This window comes from Corylus avellana, chromosome ca9 (assembly GCF_901000735.1).
Source record: "Corylus avellana chromosome ca9, CavTom2PMs-1.0".
Classification (NCBI taxonomy): Eukaryota; Viridiplantae; Streptophyta; class Magnoliopsida; order Fagales; family Betulaceae; genus Corylus; species Corylus avellana.
This window is the reverse complement of record NC_081549.1, coordinates 6970373-6990715: the sequence shown is the minus strand read 5'-3', so window position 1 is coordinate 6990715 and position 20343 is coordinate 6970373. Positions and strand designations below refer to the sequence as shown.

Here is a 20343-nt window from a genome sequence, read left to right as displayed (position 1 = left end):
CCTTATGTATTTTTTTCGAAAATTGACTCCCTAGGTCAATCGAAACTACAATAAACTCTCTACCGTCAAAAAATTTTAACAGTCGTTAGTGCTACTTAAAACTCCTCGTTTTACCTTATTAAAATATTAATTTTTTATTAATTTCATTTAAAAAATTAAATCATTAAAAAAAAAAATGGAGGGGTGACGCCACCCCTGGCCACCACCCCAACCCCTATGGGGTGGCCTAGCCCACCCTTGGGGTGGCTTGTGGCCACCCCCAGGTGGTTTGGGGTGGCTTCCTCCATTTTTTTTAAAAAAAAATTTTTAAGATTTAATTTTTTTAATTAAATTAATAAAAAATTAATATTTTAATCAGATAAAACTGAGAGTTTTAAGTGGACTAACGACAGTTAACAAAAATTGATGGTAGAAAGTTTTCTAGTAGTTTCGAGTGACTTAAGGACTAAATTTTCAAAAAAAATACCTAGGGAGTTTTTAATAAAAGCGTATTGACCTAAGGAATTTATATATGATTTTCCTATTATAAATTAATCAAAAAAAAAAAAGATTCTAGTGCATCAAAAAACACATGTAAGGTTTGGAAAGCATGGTCCGATTTGTAAGGGCGCTTCCGACGGCCGACCGGTTGGATTTGTACTCACACGACCACCTCTTTCTTAGAAAAAGATGGCCACATCACAACATGGCCACCATTAAAGATAGCCACACACGACCTTTCTTTTTTCTAATTTTTTATATAACTAAAGAGTCCGATCTTCATTTGTCTAAACTTTCTCAAAAAGAAAAGTGTATTTAATTTCAAATATATTTTCTCAAACGTGAACTCTACCATAATATACTTCTAAAATTACATTCCACCTTTATCAAAACATAATTTCAAACCACAAACATTATAGAACACAGCATTTATTTTTGTATGAGAAAACTGTGCAAATTTCATTTTAGGAGGTTTTTCAATTTTAACCACAAAATTCAAAAATTGGCAATCTACCTCCTTGAATTTTTAAAAATTGGCAATTTAAACCTTCTGTTAAATTTGACGAAAACTTAAAAAAAAAAAGCCTGAGGGTAATGATGTAATTTTATAGATTTTCATCAATTTAGACGGAAAAATTAAACGGAGGGTTTAAATTGTCAATTTTTAAAACTTCAGGAGGCTAAATTGCCAATTTTTAAATTTTGGTATTAAAATTAAAAAACTCTTAAAACTTAAGGGGATAAACTCCATTTCCCTTTTTAGTTTTCTCATCTTGGTCACAACCACCTTTTGATGAACATAATTACACAGACCTACCAACAAACTAATTTATTCACTTCCCAACAAAAAAATAAAATATATCGATTTATCCAATTTGGCACACTCATAATTTTTTTTTTAAAAAAAATAATAATAATAAAATCAACGGTTGGTTCTAGTTTGAACTTTGAAGGCAAATAATAAAAATATAAAGAATTTGTAATGGGAGAAATAGAGAGAGAAAAAAAAAATACAAGATATTTAAATAATTCAGTTTTAGGTGGTGTGAATCTGTGATAAATAATATAATATATATAATAAAAATGTATTTTGATTGAGAGGCAGAGGAGAAAGAGTCCCGATTCGTAGTTGGCACCAATATAAGTAAATACGTTTTACAAATAAAATGTTCCGCTCAGCTGAGGGCGACAAACGACCTACTGGCGGACAGGACGTCGCCGTTTTGAGTTGTAAAAAACACTAAAGAGCAAGTGAGTCCACGCATCACACGCGCGCTTTTAAAGCGACGTCCGATTGTTTTAACTTGGCGTAGAATTGAGGGCATTTATTACTTTTCAGACACCGACAGCTTGCCTTCGAGCTACATGTGACCAGACGCGGCTTCTGCTTCGACTTTGGAGCCGGCTCACTCGCTCACTCATCACTCATCACTCATTCACGTGTACTATTCTATTGTTGTCCTACAATTTTTATTTTCTTTTTTGAAACCGACAATTCATGTATCAACGATCCAAACAGTGGAGATTTGCGAGAGTCAAATGATGCTTTGTTTGCATCCTTTTGGCTTGGTTTTGGGGTGATTCACGTGTTATATATAGTGATCGAGAGGCATTCAATGTTTTCTATTTCCAACATATGGTGCTAATAATTCATAGTTAAATGATGAATATTGTTTTGAAATAAGAAAAATACACGTCACTAACAATAGTAGGTTACGTGGCCATTGGAGTACATAAGAGTATTTTATGACAAGAAATGTTAGAGGTCAATAAAGATAAATGTTAGGTGTTTTTTTAGTATCCTCTCAACTGTGATGTTACTTTTAAAATTATCGTTGAATTTGAGATTATCATTATTAATTTTTAATTTATTGGTAATCTTAAAAGCCACATCACAATTGGGAGGACACCAGAAAAATACTAGAAAAACACCTAGCATTTTTCGGTCAATAAATTATTTATATTTTGTTCATATTTTTTTTACAAATTTAATAGATCAATCATTATATTCGTGGGGTCCACTATTGACTTATGTATAGTCCACGTAAATCTACAAATCAAATAGTTGATTTGTATGATGAAATTGACTAAATATGAAGAAGAAAAAAAAAAAAAAAAACAATATTGATCCATAGCATTTATCTTTGGCTAGTGCTGAGGAGCTAAACAAATGAACCTAAAAAATTTACCAAATTGATGTGGTAAGAGTTTTTAAATTAAAAAAATGCAATTCTCTCTTTCTTGTCTGTCACTCACAGTCTGCAACGTCAGTTTGAAAAAAAATTTGGGTTCATTTATTTGGGTCCCCTAGCAATCCTCTTTTATCTTTTATGACTAGCTATTTTAGGACTATATGATGTATATAGAAATTGTTAAAAGTATAATTAGAATAAGCTATGTCCCAAAAGGACGAATTGCATTGAAGTGAGGATATGTTACATTTGTGTAGTATGTTTTTTGTCCTTAACAACCCAATAATTAAGCGAGGGTGATACGATTTAACGAGTCAAGGAAAAAAATGATTGATTGATTGATTGATTGTCTTGTATGTATTTGTTCATGTGAATATGGGGTGAAGCAAAAGAGCATGCAGCCTGCTGTTCAATTTTTTTTTTTTTTTTTTTTTTTGCATTAAAATATTAAAAAAAATATTTAGCACGCCGTGTGCTCTGAATCATGACTCGTGAATATGATATGTGGCATGTTGTAATTTAACTATTATTTTTTTATTATTATATTTTAGCAATTGATTTTATTTGCATTATCACAAGTTCAAGATTAATAGATTATAGGTCAAGAAATTCTATAAGTTTGAATTATGAGTAATGTTATAAGGAGGACTAAAATTTTCTTAAATTTTTTTTAAATGTGAGATGTCTTTTAAAATTACCATTGAATTTGAGATTATCATTATTGAATTTTGATCTATTGATGATTTTAAAAGCCACCTTACATTTGAAAGTTCTCCTTATAACATTACTCTTAAATTATATGGGAAAATACATTTTACCCCATGAACTATTCACTCATTTTCATTTTGATCTCTAATGTTTAAAAAATGACACTTAACCCTCCCAAACTTCCAAATTATTACAATTCGACCATTCTGATTTTTTTTTTTTTTTTCTCAAAATGCCCCCATCCCAAGTTAAAAAAGAAAATTTAAAAATTGGGTTAAATTCATTTTACCTCTTGAAGTTTCAGGGGTTTTTCAATTCGAAGTCCAATGTTTAAAAATTGGCAATGTACCCCCTTAATGTTTCAAAAATTTTCAATTCAAATCATCCGTTACTAATTTCTGTCTAATTGGACAGAAATCATCTCACATGCGTCTTAAGTAGGATTTTGATGCCCTCTATTTCAATTTTGTCTTCATTAAAACCTATGAAATTACATAATTACTCTCAATTTTATAAGTTTTAATGAAGGTAATTACGTAAGTTTATAGATTTTAATGATGGCAAAATTAGAGTATTCAAAAAGAAGAAGAAAAAAAAAAGCTTGAAATTGTATGTTATAGTGATAAGAGAAATAGTAATAGCGCCACATGAAATAATGTGATTTATTCCACTCTTCGACTTTATTCTTTTAAGCCGGAACGTTACACTTTGGGTTGCTCAAAGCGTTGAAGATCAGAGATAACAAGATTTTTAATAATATAAGAAATAAGATATCAATGAAATTTCAGTTGGTATAATTTTTTTTTGTATATTTTAAAGCATTAAGGTAGAGTATAGTATCCACGAAGAGTTCCATGGTAACAATCAAGTGAAAGGGTTAACTGTATTTTGAAGTTGATTTATTATTAGATTCTTAATCTCAAATCTTTCTCAACCTATCTTTATTAAATTATATCAATATTCTGGAAAACCAGTTTTTTTTTTGTCAAAAACGCAGTTAGGTGAAAAACTTTGTCCCCAGAAATATCACCTCACCCCCAAGAAAAGCAAAAACGGCGGCTGAAAGACAAGGGCGCGGCTTGAAGTTGGAAGCCGTGCGGCTGGTGATGGTAGTGACCGTGTGGTCCCTACATCCAGCCTGTTCGAACCCAATACACACAAGCACACAGCCCATCATCGTCAAGTCTTCTTCTACTTTACTTGTCTCTTTTCCTCTGCTTCTCTTTTCTCCTCCCCAAGCAAACCCACTCTACAAAGCCAAAATACCAGAGAAAGAGAGAGAGAAAAAAAATCAACGCCCTTCTTCTCCTTCGAGAGCGCCATGGGTTCTCACATCTGTGGTGTCTCCAAGCTCTTCTTCTTCTTACTATTTCTTTCGCTTTCCACATCATCCGATGCGGCATTGCCTCTCAACCCTCTTTCTAAATCTTCTTCTTCGGCGACCTCCGGCCAAATTAACTCCAACTCCGTCCTCGTCGCCCTCCTCGACTCGCATTACACCGAGCTGGCCGAGCTCGTCGAAAAGGCCCTTCTTTTGCAGACTCTCGAGGAAGCTGTCGGCAAGTACAACGTCACCATCTTCGCGCCCAGAAATGAGGCTCTGGAGCGGGGGCTTGACCCGGAGTTCAAGCGCTTCTTGCTCGAGCCCGGTAATCTCAGGTCACTCCAGACCCTCTTGATGTTCCACATTGTTCCCAGACGAATCGGGTCGGATCAGTGGCCCACTGACCCGTCCGGCCCGGTTCGGCATCGTACCCTCTGGAACGAACACCTGCATTTGAGAAGCCACGATTCGGGGAAGAGAATCGTCGACTCGGCCGAGATTGTTCGCCCTGACGACGTCGTTCGCCCCGACGGCGTCATCCACGGGATCGAGCGGCTCCTGGTTCCCCGTTCCGTACAAGAGGATTTCAATCGGAGAAGGAGTCTACGTTCGATATCGGCCGTCTTACCGGAGGGCGCACCCGAGGTGGACCCCAGGACGCACAGGTTGAAGAAACCGGCAGCACCAGTACCGGCTGGTGCGCCCCCGGTTCTTCCGATATACGACGCTTTGGCGCCGGGTCCATCCTTGGCTCCGGCTCCGGCGCCGGGACCGGGAGGTCCCCACCATCACTTCAACGGCATGCGCCAGGTCAAGGACTTCATACACACTCTCTTACACTACGGTGGGTACAACGAGATGGCCGATATTCTTGTCAATCTAACCTCGCTAGCCACCGAAATGGGGCGCTTGGTATCGGAAGGGTACGTGTTGACCGTCTTGGCGCCCAACGACGAAGCCATGGCTAAGCTGACGACGGACCAATTAAGCGAGCCCGGCGCACCGGAGCAGATAATATACTACCATATCATTCCGGAGTACCAGACGGAGGAGAGTATGTACAATGCGGTTCGGCGGTTCGGGAAGATCCGGTACGATACTCTGCAATTGCCGCACAAGGTTGTGGCTCAGGAGGCTGATGGGTCTGTGAAATTCGGGCAAGGAGACGGGTCTGCGTATCTGTTCGACCCCGATATCTATACAGACGGGAGAATTTCGGTGCAAGGGATCGATGGGGTTTTGTTCCCACCGGAGGAGGAGACGAATACACAGAAAAAAACATCTCCGGCTGTTAAGGTTGTCACCAAGCCCAGAAGAGGTATGTTATAGACATAATTAATCAAAATTGCTTATGTTTATGTATTATTATCGTCAATTGCTTATGTCTAGGCGCATTGATTTAGAATAGCAGCAACATTTTTGCTACTGTTTTGTTGGTAGTGGGTTAGATGGAAGGAATCATGGAATACGCGTTTAAGGTAGTGGTCGTTTCCGTTTTTGATGAGTTTTGTGAATAGCGTGTGTGGAAGGAGAAGCCATTGTTGTAAGATGCCCCATTGGAGAAATTATTCTCGCCTGATGTGAATTGTGATCATTGACTGATTAAGTGGAACCTTTTTCTTCCTTTTCATGTGGGGTTTATGTTTCTGCCATCGATTAAGGATTGAATAGACACCGATTCAATAGTGGATTTGTACATATCACACATGTGGGTGGCACCGATTCAATGGTGGATTTGTACATAACAAATGGGATGTGTTTGGTGTCATTCACTTTCACTGCTTTTGTTCATCTTTTCTGCAAATTCAATTCAATGGTGGATTTGTACGTGACAAAGAGATGTGTTTTTTTTTTTTTTTTTTTCACTTATTTGTCGGTGAGAGGTAAAGAGGGAGATGGTGTCACAATTTTGATGGAAATATTTGTTTTTATGAGAAATTGAGAAAAAAAAGAAAGTAGTGGAACCAAGGAAGGTTCCTCAACTAATTGTTTCAATTATTCAAGGAATAATTGAAAATCCAGGGTTGCCAAGCTGTGAGCCATTGATATGCTCTCTAACAACAGCCTGGATATACACTTTCTAATCAGCCAGCATGATTTGTTTTTGTCTTTGTTCAAATTTAATATATATGGGTTGACCTAATTTTTTTTTTTTTCCATTTGATTTAATTGCATGTGCCAGGGAAGTTGCTGGAAGTAGCATGTAGGATGCTTGGAGCTTTTGGACAGGACTCTCATTTCTCCACTTGTCAATGAAAATACCCTCTCAACAAAACCCACAAGTAAAAAGGAATTCATGTAAACAATTAATAAATGGTAATTACTTATTTATTTTTATTTTTCTTTTCTCTCTTATTTCATTATAAAGTAGGTTAATTTCATTGGCTGAGTTATTTATTTATTTATTATGTGCAGTTGTATGATAATCCCATCCCTGCTAATACAATGGATGCATAGGAAGAGGGAGCACAGAAGAGGAAGTTCACTGTTTTTTTTTTTTGTCACAAATACTGTAATTACATGTTTTTTTTTTTTTTTTGGGAATTATTTTTATCTTTGGAAGATTTTATTATTACCCTTTTCATGGCTGGTTTTTGTTTATGCATCCATTGCTTAAGAGTCATACCAAAAACACATATAATATTCTTTGTTATCATATTTTGATGTGTGTATGAAAATGGAGGTCCGTTTTGGTTGGTCTGGGTGGGGGTTTATTCTCCGTTGAAATTACAAGTGCACCGACAGCGATGGTGGTTGTTGTATGGTTTTATTATTTTGTTGTTGATTTAGACAGCCCACCGAAATGATCCTTCACGTCTGGTGCTGTTGCTCTGTCATTATATGAACAAAATTTAAGAAATAATAATAAATAAATAAACAGATTGTGGCCAATCATTTGCTTAATGTTTGGGGGAATCTGTTCACTATCTTTTATAATTGTTTATTAATTGTATAATCCATTGCAAACCAGTTCAGTACATGGAATGATTGACTTTTTCTATAAGCAAAGGTTGTCTCACTTCCTGGGTATTCTCTGAGCACATGGTTCTCCAATTTTCCCCTTCAATTATATTACTTTTTAACACTTTTTTTTTTTTTTTTTTTTACATGAGTTTGAACTCTCTTAATAAGTGAAGTAAGGGTTAATATGTGAGATATTAATTGAAATAGAAGATAATAAATATTATGTTAAATTATCATTTTTTTTTTAAAAAAAAAAAAAAATTTTGATAAATTTAATCATTAAATTAATATTTTAACATTAATCAACCATTTTCTTTTTTGTTATCTTAAATTGGTTGTTTATAAAAAAAAATAAAAAAAAATGAATTCTCAAAGTAGATTATATAAAATGAAAAGGGTATTTGTATTTGTCAAAGAGAGTCATGGGCAAATACTTCCAACTGCAATTTAATAGTATAAAATAATCATCCAAAAATTCCGATCGGCCTTCTGCATATTTAACTTTGAGATGCAATCCTCAAGGGTAGCTCATACGGTTAGAGACCACGCTTCATAAAGTAGATGTCATCAGTTCAAATTTTTCTCTCCTATTTTTTTTCCCGCGGACATGTTAAATTTTTTTTTTTTTTTTTTTTTTTTTAAAAAAAAACACATTTTGAGATGCAAATTTAGTGATTGGAAAAGAAACAAATGGCTATCTAGGTTCCTGTACCTAAAAGTCCCTTTGGGCCCCTTCGGCAATAGTCCTTGTGGGCATGAGCAACAATGAAGCCTTTACTTCCAAGAAGCAAGCACATGTGCGGCGACCAGGCCAAAAGTGCTGGCCCACTTTTTCAACGCAATTTTTTAAGGGTGGATTTATAATTGCGATTTTGTAAGAATAATTTACGTTTTTAAAAGATATCGTAAAATATAAGATGTTTGGCATTGCGATTTAAAAATCACTTAATTTAAAATAGGAAAAAAAAATCTGTAATTTCTATATACATGCTAGAGGGTAATTATTTGAAAAAAAAAAGAAAACGAATTTAAATCAAAATTACGATTTTGCATAACAAATATTTAATAACAAAATATTTTTTAACATATTTTACCAAACATCTCTACGTCGCACTTATTAAAACTGTAATTCCAAAAGAAAGTAGGTGAGGAAAGGCAGGTTTGGTAACATGAATAACAATTTCATTCGGATATTCTTGGAAGGAGCTATTATTATTTATTTATTTAATTAATTTTATTTTTCTGTCTTGGAACTTGGAAGGAAGGAGCTATTACACGTAACGTAAATATCTATTCTCAATTTTTAGTTTAAATAAGTATTCCTCCCAAAACCTTGCCTCTTGGAATACAACACCGCCCGTATCTCTCTCGTCCCTCTTCTAAGTATCCCTCTCTCTCTCTCTCTCTCTCTCTCTACCCAATTGGATCGGCCCCGCTTTGCCATATTCCAGTTAGCGAACCTGTCGGCCCCGCTTTGCCATATTCCAGTTAGCGAACCCGAGGTTTCGACGCTGTTGGATCGGCTTGAGCTCTTAGGGGACGTAAACCACTGAAAAGTCTATCCTTGGTAAGAAAACCCCTCAATTGTAACTTGTAAATTTCATGGTTTTTCGCTTTCAGCTCAGCTCTGTGTGGAAATATTTGAATGACACACATGCTTTCTTCTGCTAGAAACCAATTTCATAGATATTACAACTTTTTTTTTTTCCCTCTCTCTCTAACGAAGTACTTCCAGTTGTTGCTCCTCAGTTTTGATTTGGCGGTGTTAGTTGTGAGTTTGTCAAGGTTCTTGAAAGACTGAAACCCAAGATGTGTTCTTTCATTATTTGCACATAAGTAAGAACTCCCCTCAATTTCTTCAAAATTTTACTCTCCGCGATTGGTAGTGAGAAAGGTGTTGCGCGGTCTTTAACCAAATTCCTGCCGCTCAATCCCATTAATGAGTGAACCATTTTTTGAGAGTTTGGGTCTGAGTAGACCCACAGTTATTAAGCTCATTAGTTGTTGCCCCTCACTTTTGATTGTTGGTGTTAAATAGTGAATTTGTCAAGGTTGTTGAAAGAGATTTTTGAATATGATAATGGGATAATGGCTTTGAAAATTCAAGCTTGTGAAACATTGGGTTTGAGTAGACCCGCAGTTATTAAGCTCATTAGTTGTTGCCCCTCACTTTTGTTTGGTGTTAATAGTGAATTTGTCAAAGGTTCTTGAAAGATTGAAGAGATTAGGGATTGAAAATAATTGGATTTTTAGGTATTTATCTGGTAAAAGCACCTACAACAGGAACTGCTTGCAAAGACTTAGAAAGTTGGAAGTGATGGTCTATGTGAAATTATAAAGGAAGATCCAATGAAGTTGTTCGATTTGGCAGTCTAAAGCCAAAATAAAGAAATTGAACATGGTGAAAATAATATAAGAAAAAAAGTCCACAAAATGTAAATTAGAATTGTATAAAAGGGTGTTTTAGGAAATTTGATTATAATACAATTCCATTTACTAGCATATTGCATTGTACCAAACAATAAAATGCATATTCAAGGTTCTATTCTAGTGTTACAATCAAACTAATAGAAAGGAATAGCTATTCCATTCCAGCTTCTTTCATTCATAATAATAGCTATTCATTTTTCCAATGGAATAGCCATTTCGTGTACCAAATGTGCCCTTAGGGTTTTCTTTTTTGTGACTATAAAATCCTTTCTTTTTTGGGTTTATAGTTTTTATTAGTGTGTGTGTGTGTGTTTTCATGCACTTTATCCGCTTTGTCTGCTTTTAGTTAGTTGTAGGTTTGATTATTGATTGATTATGTTTGAACTTTGATAGAATGTTGGAAGGAAAGAGGACTACATAGTTTAATATGAGTGAACATATTTTCCTTTTGCACATATGTGCTTTTTGAATGGAAAATAAGAAAGAATATCGGCTCTTTTGGTATCTAAAGGCTTACCAAAATTGCTTGAAAGTTGTTACTTTTATGATAGTTCCTCTACTGTTTGTTGTGTATTTGAGGATTTGCAAATCTGTTTTGAAATTTTTGGGTTACCTTAAAATTCCTCTTAACTTGATCATTGCTTCAGAAGATCTTCTCCAATGGAAAGGGATCAACCAATCTCTGCGAAAGATGCTATTTACAAACTGCAGCTTTCCCTCCTTGAAGGCATCCAAGACGAAAACCAGCTTTTGGCTGCTGGATCTCTGCTGTCGCGCAGCGACTATGAAGATGTTGTTACTGAGCGTTCGATTGCAAACATCTGTGGTTACCCTCTTTGCCGCAATTCCCTGCTGTCTGATCACGCTCGGAAGGGCCGTTATCACATTTCCTTGAAGGAACACAAGGTTTATGATCTACAGGAGACGAACATGTATTGCTCTTCCAGTTGTGTTGTTAATAGCCAAGTGTTTACTAAGAGCTTGCAAGATGAGAGAGGCTTAATTTTGAATTTGGATAAACTTAATGAGGTTTTGAGGTTATTTGGAAACTTGAGTTTGGATTGTGGGGATGACTTGGGGAAGAATGGGGATTTAGGATTGTCTGGCTTGAAGATTCAGGAGAAAACAGAAACCAAGGATGGGGAAGTTTCTTTGGAGCCGTGGATTGGTCCATCAAATGCGATTGAAGGTTATGTGCCTCAGAGAGATCGTAGTTCCAAGCCTTCACCTTCGAAAAATATTAAAGAAGGTATGAACTTTAAGTTGTATGTTAGAGAATCTTACTCTCGCTTAAGTTGCTGAGAAAAGTGGGAAACTAATTTTTAGCATGAAAATGAGCTTGGATTGTATGTTGCAGGGTCCAAAGCTAAACATACCAAGTTGAGTAGTGAAAAAGGCTTGCTTGTTAATGAGATGGACTTCATGAGTACCATAATTACTAAAGATGAATATAGTGTCTCAAAAGTGCCACCAGGTTCAACAAAGACTGCTTCCCACACTAAATCAAAGGAACCAAAGGGAAAAGTCAGTTGTGAGGACTCAGGGGATCAAGTCACCATATTTGAAAAACCATCTGTTCCCACAAAGAATGATTCTGAAAGGAAATCAAGAGGATCAAGAGGGGAAAAGAGTAAAATAGTCCGCAAAGATAATCATAGCATCCTGGAGGTGCCTTCAGCTTCTAATCCCTGCACAACTGGTCCCAATGCAAGTACTGCAGAAGCAGAAGAGGAAGCACATGTTGAGAAAGCAGCTAAATCAAATGGAACCTTGCTCAAATCCTGTCTTAAACCTTCAGGTAGAAAGAAACCTAGTTGCACTGTTACCTGGGCTGATGAGAAAGTCGATGGCATTGGGTTTGGAAATCTTTTTGAGGTTAGAAACATGGAAAGCAAAAAATTTCCTGAAAAATTAGGTGGTACAGGTGTGGGAGATGATGAAGAAATGTTATGGTTTGTATCTGCAGAAGCTTGTGCAAAGGCATTGAGCCAGGCAGCAGAGGCTGTTGCTTCTGGAGAATCTGATGCCACTGATGCCGGTATATTATTGTATGCTCTTAAGTTTGTGTTATTGAACTAATTTTTTATTTAGATGGCTTAACTGAATTACTAACTTTTTTCTTTTCCCTTGTTCTCTCACATTCAATATCCAGTGTCCGAAGCTGGAATTATTATATTGTCACATCAAAGTGATTTAGCTGAAGGGGAATCTGAGGAGGATGTTGATATGCTGGAACCAGAATCAGCTCCTTTAAAGTGGCCAAGAAACCCTGAGACTGCATATTCTGATTTATTTGAGCCTGAAGATTCATGGTATGATGCTCCACCAGAAGGTTTCAGTTTGGCTGTAAGTTTTTTCTGTTTAAACCAAGACCGCAGTGATTTTTATTTCTCTATTTTAAATTTATGTTTTACTAGATACAACCTTACTGTCATTCAGTTATCACCTTTTGCTACAATGTGGATGGCTCTCTTTGCATGGATAACGTCATCTTCTTTGGCTTATATATATGGAAGAGATGAAAGTTTTCATGAAGATTATCTATCTGTTAATGGGAAGGTGTACCCCTGTAAGATTGTCTTGGCAGATGGTCGTTCTTCTGAAATCAAGCAAACTCTTGCTGGTTGTCTTGCTCGGGCTTTGCCTGGACTAGTTGCTGATCTAAGACTGCCAACACCAATATCTACTTTGGAGCAAGGAATGGTATTTATTTTGAACCTTTCTGTTTTGTTTCAGCAATGATGGATTATGAAATGAAGAGTCTTGCACCTCCTTAACATTAATTAAAGAAACTAAATGCTAATTTGGGTTATTCAAAGGAGAAAAGAAAGAAGGAAAGAAAGAAAGGAGGGGAAAAATAAGACATTTGGATATCTAAGACTTTAAAATAAAATATCTTCCTCACTCTTAGAAAGATATAATTTATACATTCTATGTTTTACTTTCACCAAACCACCCCTTTTTTTCTTTTTTCTTTTTGGGTTATGTGTTATTTACCTGTATTCAAAGTAGTTGTTGAGTATATTATTCCTTATTTCTCTTATAGATGAGGTATCTATTATAGGGAGCAGCTCCCCTCCCATTAAATACCTCCCATTTGCTCCCCTTTTTGAGTGGATATGCGACATGTCAAGTACTAAAAATCCAAGTGACGCTAAGTAACGTCTGTCAGCCTGAAATCGTCCTCTTGTCAAGAGAGCAAGAGAGAAGCTTTACCAAGCAAGTTGTCGAGGAGCAGGAGAATCCGCTTCGGGTAACCATAGAAGGAAGCAATAAACTAAAACAGGAATGCACAATCTCATCCACCAAACTAGACAGAACGGTTTCAAGATCCACGGAGTCAATACCCATCCCTCCACAGTGGACCCACTGTTTTGTTTCCTACCAAATTAGGGAGGCAGCGGAAGAAAGAGGATAGAGAAGCCACTGAGGCACTGAAAATACATTTTTCCTCCTAATCTTCTCTCAAGCAATCAAATACCTCAAAGGAGCAGACCTTTTACTTCCCTCCCCTTTCCTTTCCATTCCCCCTTCCTTCTATTTACTGCTTCTATCACACTGTTAAACTGTTACTGTTAAACATAGTGTAAATGCCACTTAAAAGTGCGGAAGAAGCAATATAATAGGTACAGTTTTATTTCACTTTGACGGAGGAAGAAACAATCCATGGAAAGAAGCTCCATTGTAAGCCACTTATGGAGTTGCAAAATTATGTCACTGTGGGGCAGTGAATCATGTGCACTCTCTATCTGTGTATCATGTGAAAGGTGGCCTTCAAGAACTCTCAGCACTTTGGCTTTCATCAACTGCCTAAGATTTATTTTCTTCCGGTAGTAGCTTTCATCGGTGTTCCTGTTTGGAGAAGAATCAACAGAATAGCCTGGTTGCACTTCCTCTCCACCATAGCCTAGTTGCCCTTCCTCTCCTCTGAGAAGAGGAATCTCCCGATGCAGAACTCCAATATGCTAACTTGCTTACATCGTTAGTTTAGCTTTATTTAGTGGAAGGGATGTGGCTAAAGAATGATCATTGGATCTTGTCTTGGACATGTGCTCTCCATCTATACTATAATGGGAGGCTATGGGAGGCTTTCTAACAGGGGGGGAGCCGCTCCTTCTATTATAAAATCCTATGATAACAAAAAGAGAAGTACCAAGTCTGGTGTTTGAAGTCTTTTTAATTCTTTGAACTTGGCATTATAAGGTTTTCTAGATGGCTCATTGTTGGGCTTTTGAGCCTAGGTTGTTAACCTGTCCCTGAATAGCACTAATACCAATATCATGATATTATTTTTTGGAGAATCATGAGCAAGTCTCGAGCAATCTAATTTCTAGGTGAATTAGTTACATTTGTATTTCAAGATTCTTTTTGCATGTCGAGGGCTAAATTTGATTTTGCAAAAGCACTGTTTCCTCTGTAATCCTTTTAGTTTTCTATCTTTCTTCCATGACCAATACCCGCTTCCAAAAAATTGGAGATTTCTGATCAGTTGTTATTTTAGCCATGAGAATACGGTTTTCTAGTGCTGTTGAATGACTATAAAATATATTCATATTGCATGGTAGGCATATAAGATAAAAGCCACTTATCAAAAACTTAAGGGAGGATGTAATTCACTTATGACATGAAATCAGTTAGGTTTTGAAAAAGTTTTCACCTTTTCCATTCTCAATTACCACTTCCATGAATAATTTGTATCTGCATTTCCTATTAGGAAAGTATTTTCCTCTTTGATATTATGTTTATACTATGTTTGGCTTGTTCTTTGCCTCTTTTTCTTGGTCATGCTTGGGTCTATCTTTTCCCTTTTCTAAGCAATAAAAGTACTTGTGTCATTATCTCAATAAACCCTACATTAACCATGAGATGACAAGATGTGAGGGTTATGAAGGGACAATGTACTATATTTTTAACATGATATTTTTCATTCTTTTCTTTTCATAATATAGTGTATCATCCAACCATTAGATGATTTTTTTTTGACTGGTGAACCATTACTAAGAAGTTCTTATGCAGGGGCGCTTGTTGGATACAATGACTTTTACGGACGCACTTCCAGCTTTCAGATCGAAACAGTGGCAAGTGATTGTTCTTCTGTTTATTGAAGCTCTCTCTGTTTGTAGGATCCCTGCACTTACACCACACATGACTAATAGGAGGATGTTGTTGCCGAAGGTTAGACCGTCTACCATGTTCTGTCTTATCATCTTATACGTTTAACTTATGATTGGAAATTCTAGATAGCGGTACATTAAGCATGGCAGAAAAAGTGTGTTAACTTTGCAGTTTAGGTATTGTGTGAAGGTAGAATTATGCTGTTGCAATTAGGGGATTTTGAACTATGTTTATTATTTATGCTATAATTTTGTTTTATTTATTATCAAAGAGGAATAATTGCTGATCAACTCATGTTCAAAGAGATTGAATCAGCTTATGAGGCTGGAATTAAATGGTGGACAATGGAAGAAATATGTGATGGTGAATGTGAAAAAATTGAGTCATAGGGGTGCTGACTGCCTAATTTTGCAAAGGGGTAACTCTGGGATGTAAAGATTGATAAGATAGCTATATACTTTAATCATGTTAGTATGGGATCTAATTTTTACAATTTCAATGTCATTTGAGTAAGAAAAGTTTTAACTTGACTTCTGGTTTTGTTGTTGAGTAAATAGGTGTTGGATGGTGCCCAAATAAGTGTTGAAGAATATGAGATTATGAAGGATCTCATGATTCCACTTGGCAGAGCTCCTCATTTCTCATCTCAGAGTGGAGCTTGATGGAAAAGAAATGGCAACTACAAGTGCACATATTATCTATTGGTTTATATCTATTGGTTTATGGGGTCAGCTTTAAGTTTTGTTTTAATTACTGTGGAAAGTTTTGTTTAGCCATGCAATCGACTCTGAAACTTTGACACCCTGGTTCCAAACAATCTGCAGTAGTAAAGTTAAATTTTGGAACTTCATTGTACATCCACAATATAGGGAAGGAAATGCTACATTGAGTACTACTTGTCTTTGCGGAAAGCTTTAGATGTTTATCATTTGTATATTACTTGACTGTCAAGATAGTGCTTGAATATCTCGGCCTCTCTTTATGAAAGTTTTCCAGTTGGAGTCTGCCTATGGTTTTCAAATGAAATTGAATGATTGCTTCCAACAAATGCTTGTGGAAACAGTTCCTAAACAATTTTCAGATAAAACTGAAATGGGAAGCTGCTCCCGTCTCCATCATGAGAGGAAATGTGGATAACCACGAGTTTGAAAGAAAATTCAATCCTGCTTAACTGCTAAATTCAGTCCTTTGATGCTTTGATCCATAAGAGACAAGGATTTGATGCCCTGATCCATGCAAAACAAGAAAAAATAAAACAGATTTATCATAAATTGCCTATAAAAGATGAAAGCCATGGTGATCACTTAGGCAAACACTTCCATAAGCTGTGGATAACAGTATTCAACTTACATGATTTACTCACAACCACTGTATTCACAAGACCAGGAACTCTCTTTCTTTTGATAAGTTTAATGAAAACTTTAAAAACTTTCAAACCTATAAATAAAGTTCCAAGAAGTATGTCTTTAACCTCCAACGGTAACTTCATGAGGCATAATCTCAGGGGCAGGTGAATTCAAAACCGGTGCATTGTTCTGGGCAGTATCCATTGTAGGCACTAGGTCTATCTCATCTTTGTATTCCGAAAGACACAGGGACTGGTTCTGGCTTTCTTCATTTTCTGCACTACATGCTTTCTGGTTTTGGGTTTCTTCTCCTGGTGGCTCTGGTTTAGGCTTAGCAGGCTTTCTTTCAGTCTTGGTGACTGCAACTTCCTGAGATTGAAGTCCGAGTTGCGACTTTCTAATTGGCTTCTTCGAAGCAACAACATTTTTGTTAGATTCTGCCCGCAATCCTTTGCTTGAATTGTTCTGTTCTCGGTTAAGATGCGGGCTACGATAAGACCCCTCGCCTTCTGAAGAGTCGTTTGCAGCAATGGAATTCTTGCTCTTCATGAGCTTTGGAGAAAGGTTCGAACGTGGGCTAGCACAAGGCACATCACCTTCTAAAGAGTTGTTTTTTGCAGTCACAGAGCTCTTCTGCCTTCCAAGCTTTGGAGATATTGCACGTGTGGTCGGAATCTAGATCAATTATGTACGAAAGGTTAGGTGCATGAAGCAGGGTGGGAAGAAGAAAGATTAGGTTTCTCTAGCCCATTTCAAGCATCAAACTCTGTTACAGTTGCCAAATAAATAGAAGAGAGTACCTTCTTTATTTCAATTCTTGGAGGAGGCTCTTTATAGAAACTTGGCATGGGTGTAGCCTTAAATGTCAGGTTCTTTCTCAGTTGCTTGATCTCTGCCTCCTGGCTTTCCTGCAAGATACCCAGAACAAATATAAAATTGGAAGCTCAAAAAGAAGAAACAATTAATCAAAGTAAATATCTCCCAAGTGCATAAAAATGCTATCCCAACACCTTGGATTTTGCTTGCAAGTTGGTTCTTTCTGCTTCTTTTGCTTGTATCTTCTCTTCTATCTTTGAAAAGAACTGGCCAAGAAAAAGCACAAGTTATCAGTGTTATGCATGCAGGATAAATTTTTTAACAAAGATACAGATCAAGTGCATCAACAACCTCCTTGCGTTTTTCAGCTCGTTCTTCCAACCTGGAGGAAAATCTTGAACCGCTGCTCCTCAGCTCATGAGGAGTACCACTTCTGAAAGAATATTACAAGAACATCAATGTAATACCAAGGAGAATATAGATACTGAAGAGAAAGAGATGAGAAATAATGACTAATTATATTTGTGACAAATGAAAAAGAAAAATGCTGATCAAGGATCATACGAAGTAGTGGAACGGGCATCCTCATCCTCTTTCACCGACAGTGCTGCTTTCATAGGATCTGAATTTTGATTAACCAATCTGCAGTTACATCATATCACCTCATGAGAACTTATTCAGGAGAAAAATATAAAGGCCTCTGCCAAAATCTGTAATGCAACATTATCTTTGAGACTCACTGGGATGCCTCAGCTGGACAGTTACTAGTTGCCTTCAAAGAACCAGACTTCCCAAGCTGATACAAGCAAGAACACACTTGAGCATGAAGTATGGTAATAAATGGAGGTATTTACTGACATGAAAGATTGAAAAGAGAAAAAAAATTACCACAGAGCGTCTAATGCTAGGTGTGGATGCTAAAGAAGTTGGCCAACCAGAAGCTCCACCAATTGTATTTGCTTCCTTTGAGTGGACTCCAGTGGATGCATGCCTATTGGGATGATTTGAGTGGGATTTAGTCCCATTTCTTTGAGCATCTTTGGCGTCTCTTTTCAATGGATACACATCAATGCTCTTGTTCATAACATCAGCCCGGACTCCTTTCTCTGGGAAGGAAACACTCTGAGTAAGGATCGACCTCTGGTTTCGAGAAAATGGAGTTGTGGTTTTCAGATTGGCTTTGTCCTTGGCCAGTTTATTGTTCTTTGGAGAACCACCATTCAAAACTCTAGGTTCCTGGCCACACAAAGACAAATCAGGCCCCAAAATATTAATAACTAGATGCATACCTAAACACATGCAATTATTAATCATCAAGAATCAGCTCAAGTGAGGAAATTCTTTGTGCAGAACCTTTATAGATTTTGAATTTTTACTTGTAGCAACAGTTGTAGAGGCCTTAACTACAACTTCAGAGGAATTAAAGCCTTCAGATATTCCATTCATGGTGGGAACTTCACTGTTACCAACTGATTCTTCCACATAGTTTTTGACAATAACACAACTCTCATCCTCCAAAGAAACCCCATTTTCAGACTCCATTGTGTGACTGATGCTTACAGAAAGGAAAGAAGAATTTCTGCAGAACCAATCAATGCCCCCAATTAGGCCCAAAAACACTTCACTCAATCCACTCAATCACATGAACTAGTATTGGAAATAACACCAGATAAATTACAGACTAGAAAATCCAAATTTTCCTATATTTTCTTCTGAGAATTACACCCCTTTCGGTATTTTGTCATTTTTCAATTGCAAAAATATTAACATGAAAACTGAGTAAAGCTCCATTGGGTTGCAGAGACAAGCTCGAATTCGTTTAGGCCAAAAACTACTTTTTCATTTGGTTGCAGAGCAAGACACGCACCCGAAAAATAAGGGTGGCAAATATTAAACAAGACATTAAGAGATCCACAAAATCAAAATAGGCAGACGGCCAGAAGTGCAGTTAACAATAATGACTAAAGGGAATTTTTCACAAGAACCATACTTCTCTATTCGGTGTATTTCAACTAAAGGATGGGAAACTCTGAATTCTCAGACAAAATAAGAACACAATGAGCAGATTTAGCATCACTCTTCATGCCTGCTGCTCCAATGAAGGATCTCATATTCATGCTTTGATTTGGTGGTAGACACTCTTTCAAGATTTAGCTCTCTTTCTGGTCTTTTGATAATATTTTTCTAGATGCTAATCTTTCATAAAATGAAAAAAAAAAAAAATGAAAAAAAAAAAGAAAAGAAAGAAAGAGACCAAAACAAACAAACAAACCAAGTCGGCCAAATGAATTTCTTGCACTTCATTTCCTAAGCAACCGAACAGAGGATTAATACAAATCATCATAAACAGCAGAGGCTTACCAAACTTGAGGACAAGTGAAATTAAATGACAAAAGAAAGCACAGATATGAGATACTTAATACTACTAAGCACAACATCAAACACTCCGACGTCAAAAATAAAGAAATTAAAGCACAAATAAACCAGGTTTTCAAGAATTCAAAGCCCATTTCATCAAAAGTCAAAGAAATGCAATGTTGAAAAAGTTTGCTTATGTACCTTGGAAAATTGGGTTGTGGGTGTTTGGAGTTGAATTATAAATAGGAAGCTCGCAGGCTCAGAGAAAGACGGAGAACAAGACAAAGATCAACTACTTTCCAAACCTGAATTATGGTGCAGATTGAATAAATCTTTGATTGTTTGGTTTAGAAGACTGAAACAGAGTGGAGTTTGAAGAAAGATTGATAGTGGTTTGAATTAGAAGCACTAGTGACGAGTTGGGCTTGAAAGCTACAGCGAGAGAGAAAGATCAGAGAGAGAGAGAGGCGTGGAAAAGAACATGAAGTAGGACGAGCTTTTCAATGAAGTGAAGAGATTGATAAGAGTTGCTGAAATGACTCAACTGCCCCTGCCTTTCAACTGTAACCGTTGTTGTGAAATAAACTGTAACCGCCGTTGTGAAATGTTT

The 20343-nt window shown here is 36.6% G+C and overlaps 3 protein-coding genes across 3 annotated transcripts; 2 read left to right on the top strand and 1 right to left on the bottom strand.

The window, feature by feature from the left end:
- Positions 1–4580: 4580 nt before the first annotated feature.
- Positions 4581–7404, top strand: LOC132161866 (fasciclin-like arabinogalactan protein 15). The gene is made up of 3 exons (XM_059572072.1): positions 4581–6022; positions 6887–7020; positions 7120–7404. The coding sequence occupies exons 1-2, from the start codon at positions 4702–4704 to the stop codon at positions 6958–6960; spliced, it is 1395 nt and encodes a 464-aa protein (XP_059428055.1). The 5' UTR covers positions 4581–4701; the 3' UTR covers positions 6961–7020; positions 7120–7404.
- A 1717-nt stretch (positions 7405–9121) lies between these two features.
- On the top strand, positions 9122–16217 carry LOC132191333 (putative RNA polymerase II subunit B1 CTD phosphatase RPAP2 homolog). Its single transcript, XM_059606287.1, has 7 exons — positions 9122–9235; positions 10746–11347; positions 11456–12136; positions 12251–12444; positions 12538–12801; positions 15115–15273; positions 15771–16217. The coding sequence occupies exons 2-7, from the start codon at positions 10759–10761 to the stop codon at positions 15873–15875; spliced, it is 1992 nt and encodes a 663-aa protein (XP_059462270.1). The 5' UTR covers positions 9122–9235; positions 10746–10758; the 3' UTR covers positions 15876–16217.
- A 245-nt stretch (positions 16218–16462) lies between these two features.
- On the bottom strand, positions 16463–20343 carry LOC132191335 (protein WVD2-like 4). The gene is made up of 9 exons (XM_059606288.1): positions 19935–20343; positions 18729–18954; positions 18264–18611; positions 18116–18171; positions 17940–18017; positions 17727–17808; positions 17570–17641; positions 17360–17467; positions 16463–17234 (listed from the first exon to the last, which is right to left on the bottom strand). Exons 2-9 carry the CDS (start codon positions 18915–18917, stop codon positions 16680–16682), a joined length of 1488 nt encoding a protein of 495 aa, XP_059462271.1. The 5' UTR covers positions 18918–18954; positions 19935–20343; the 3' UTR covers positions 16463–16679.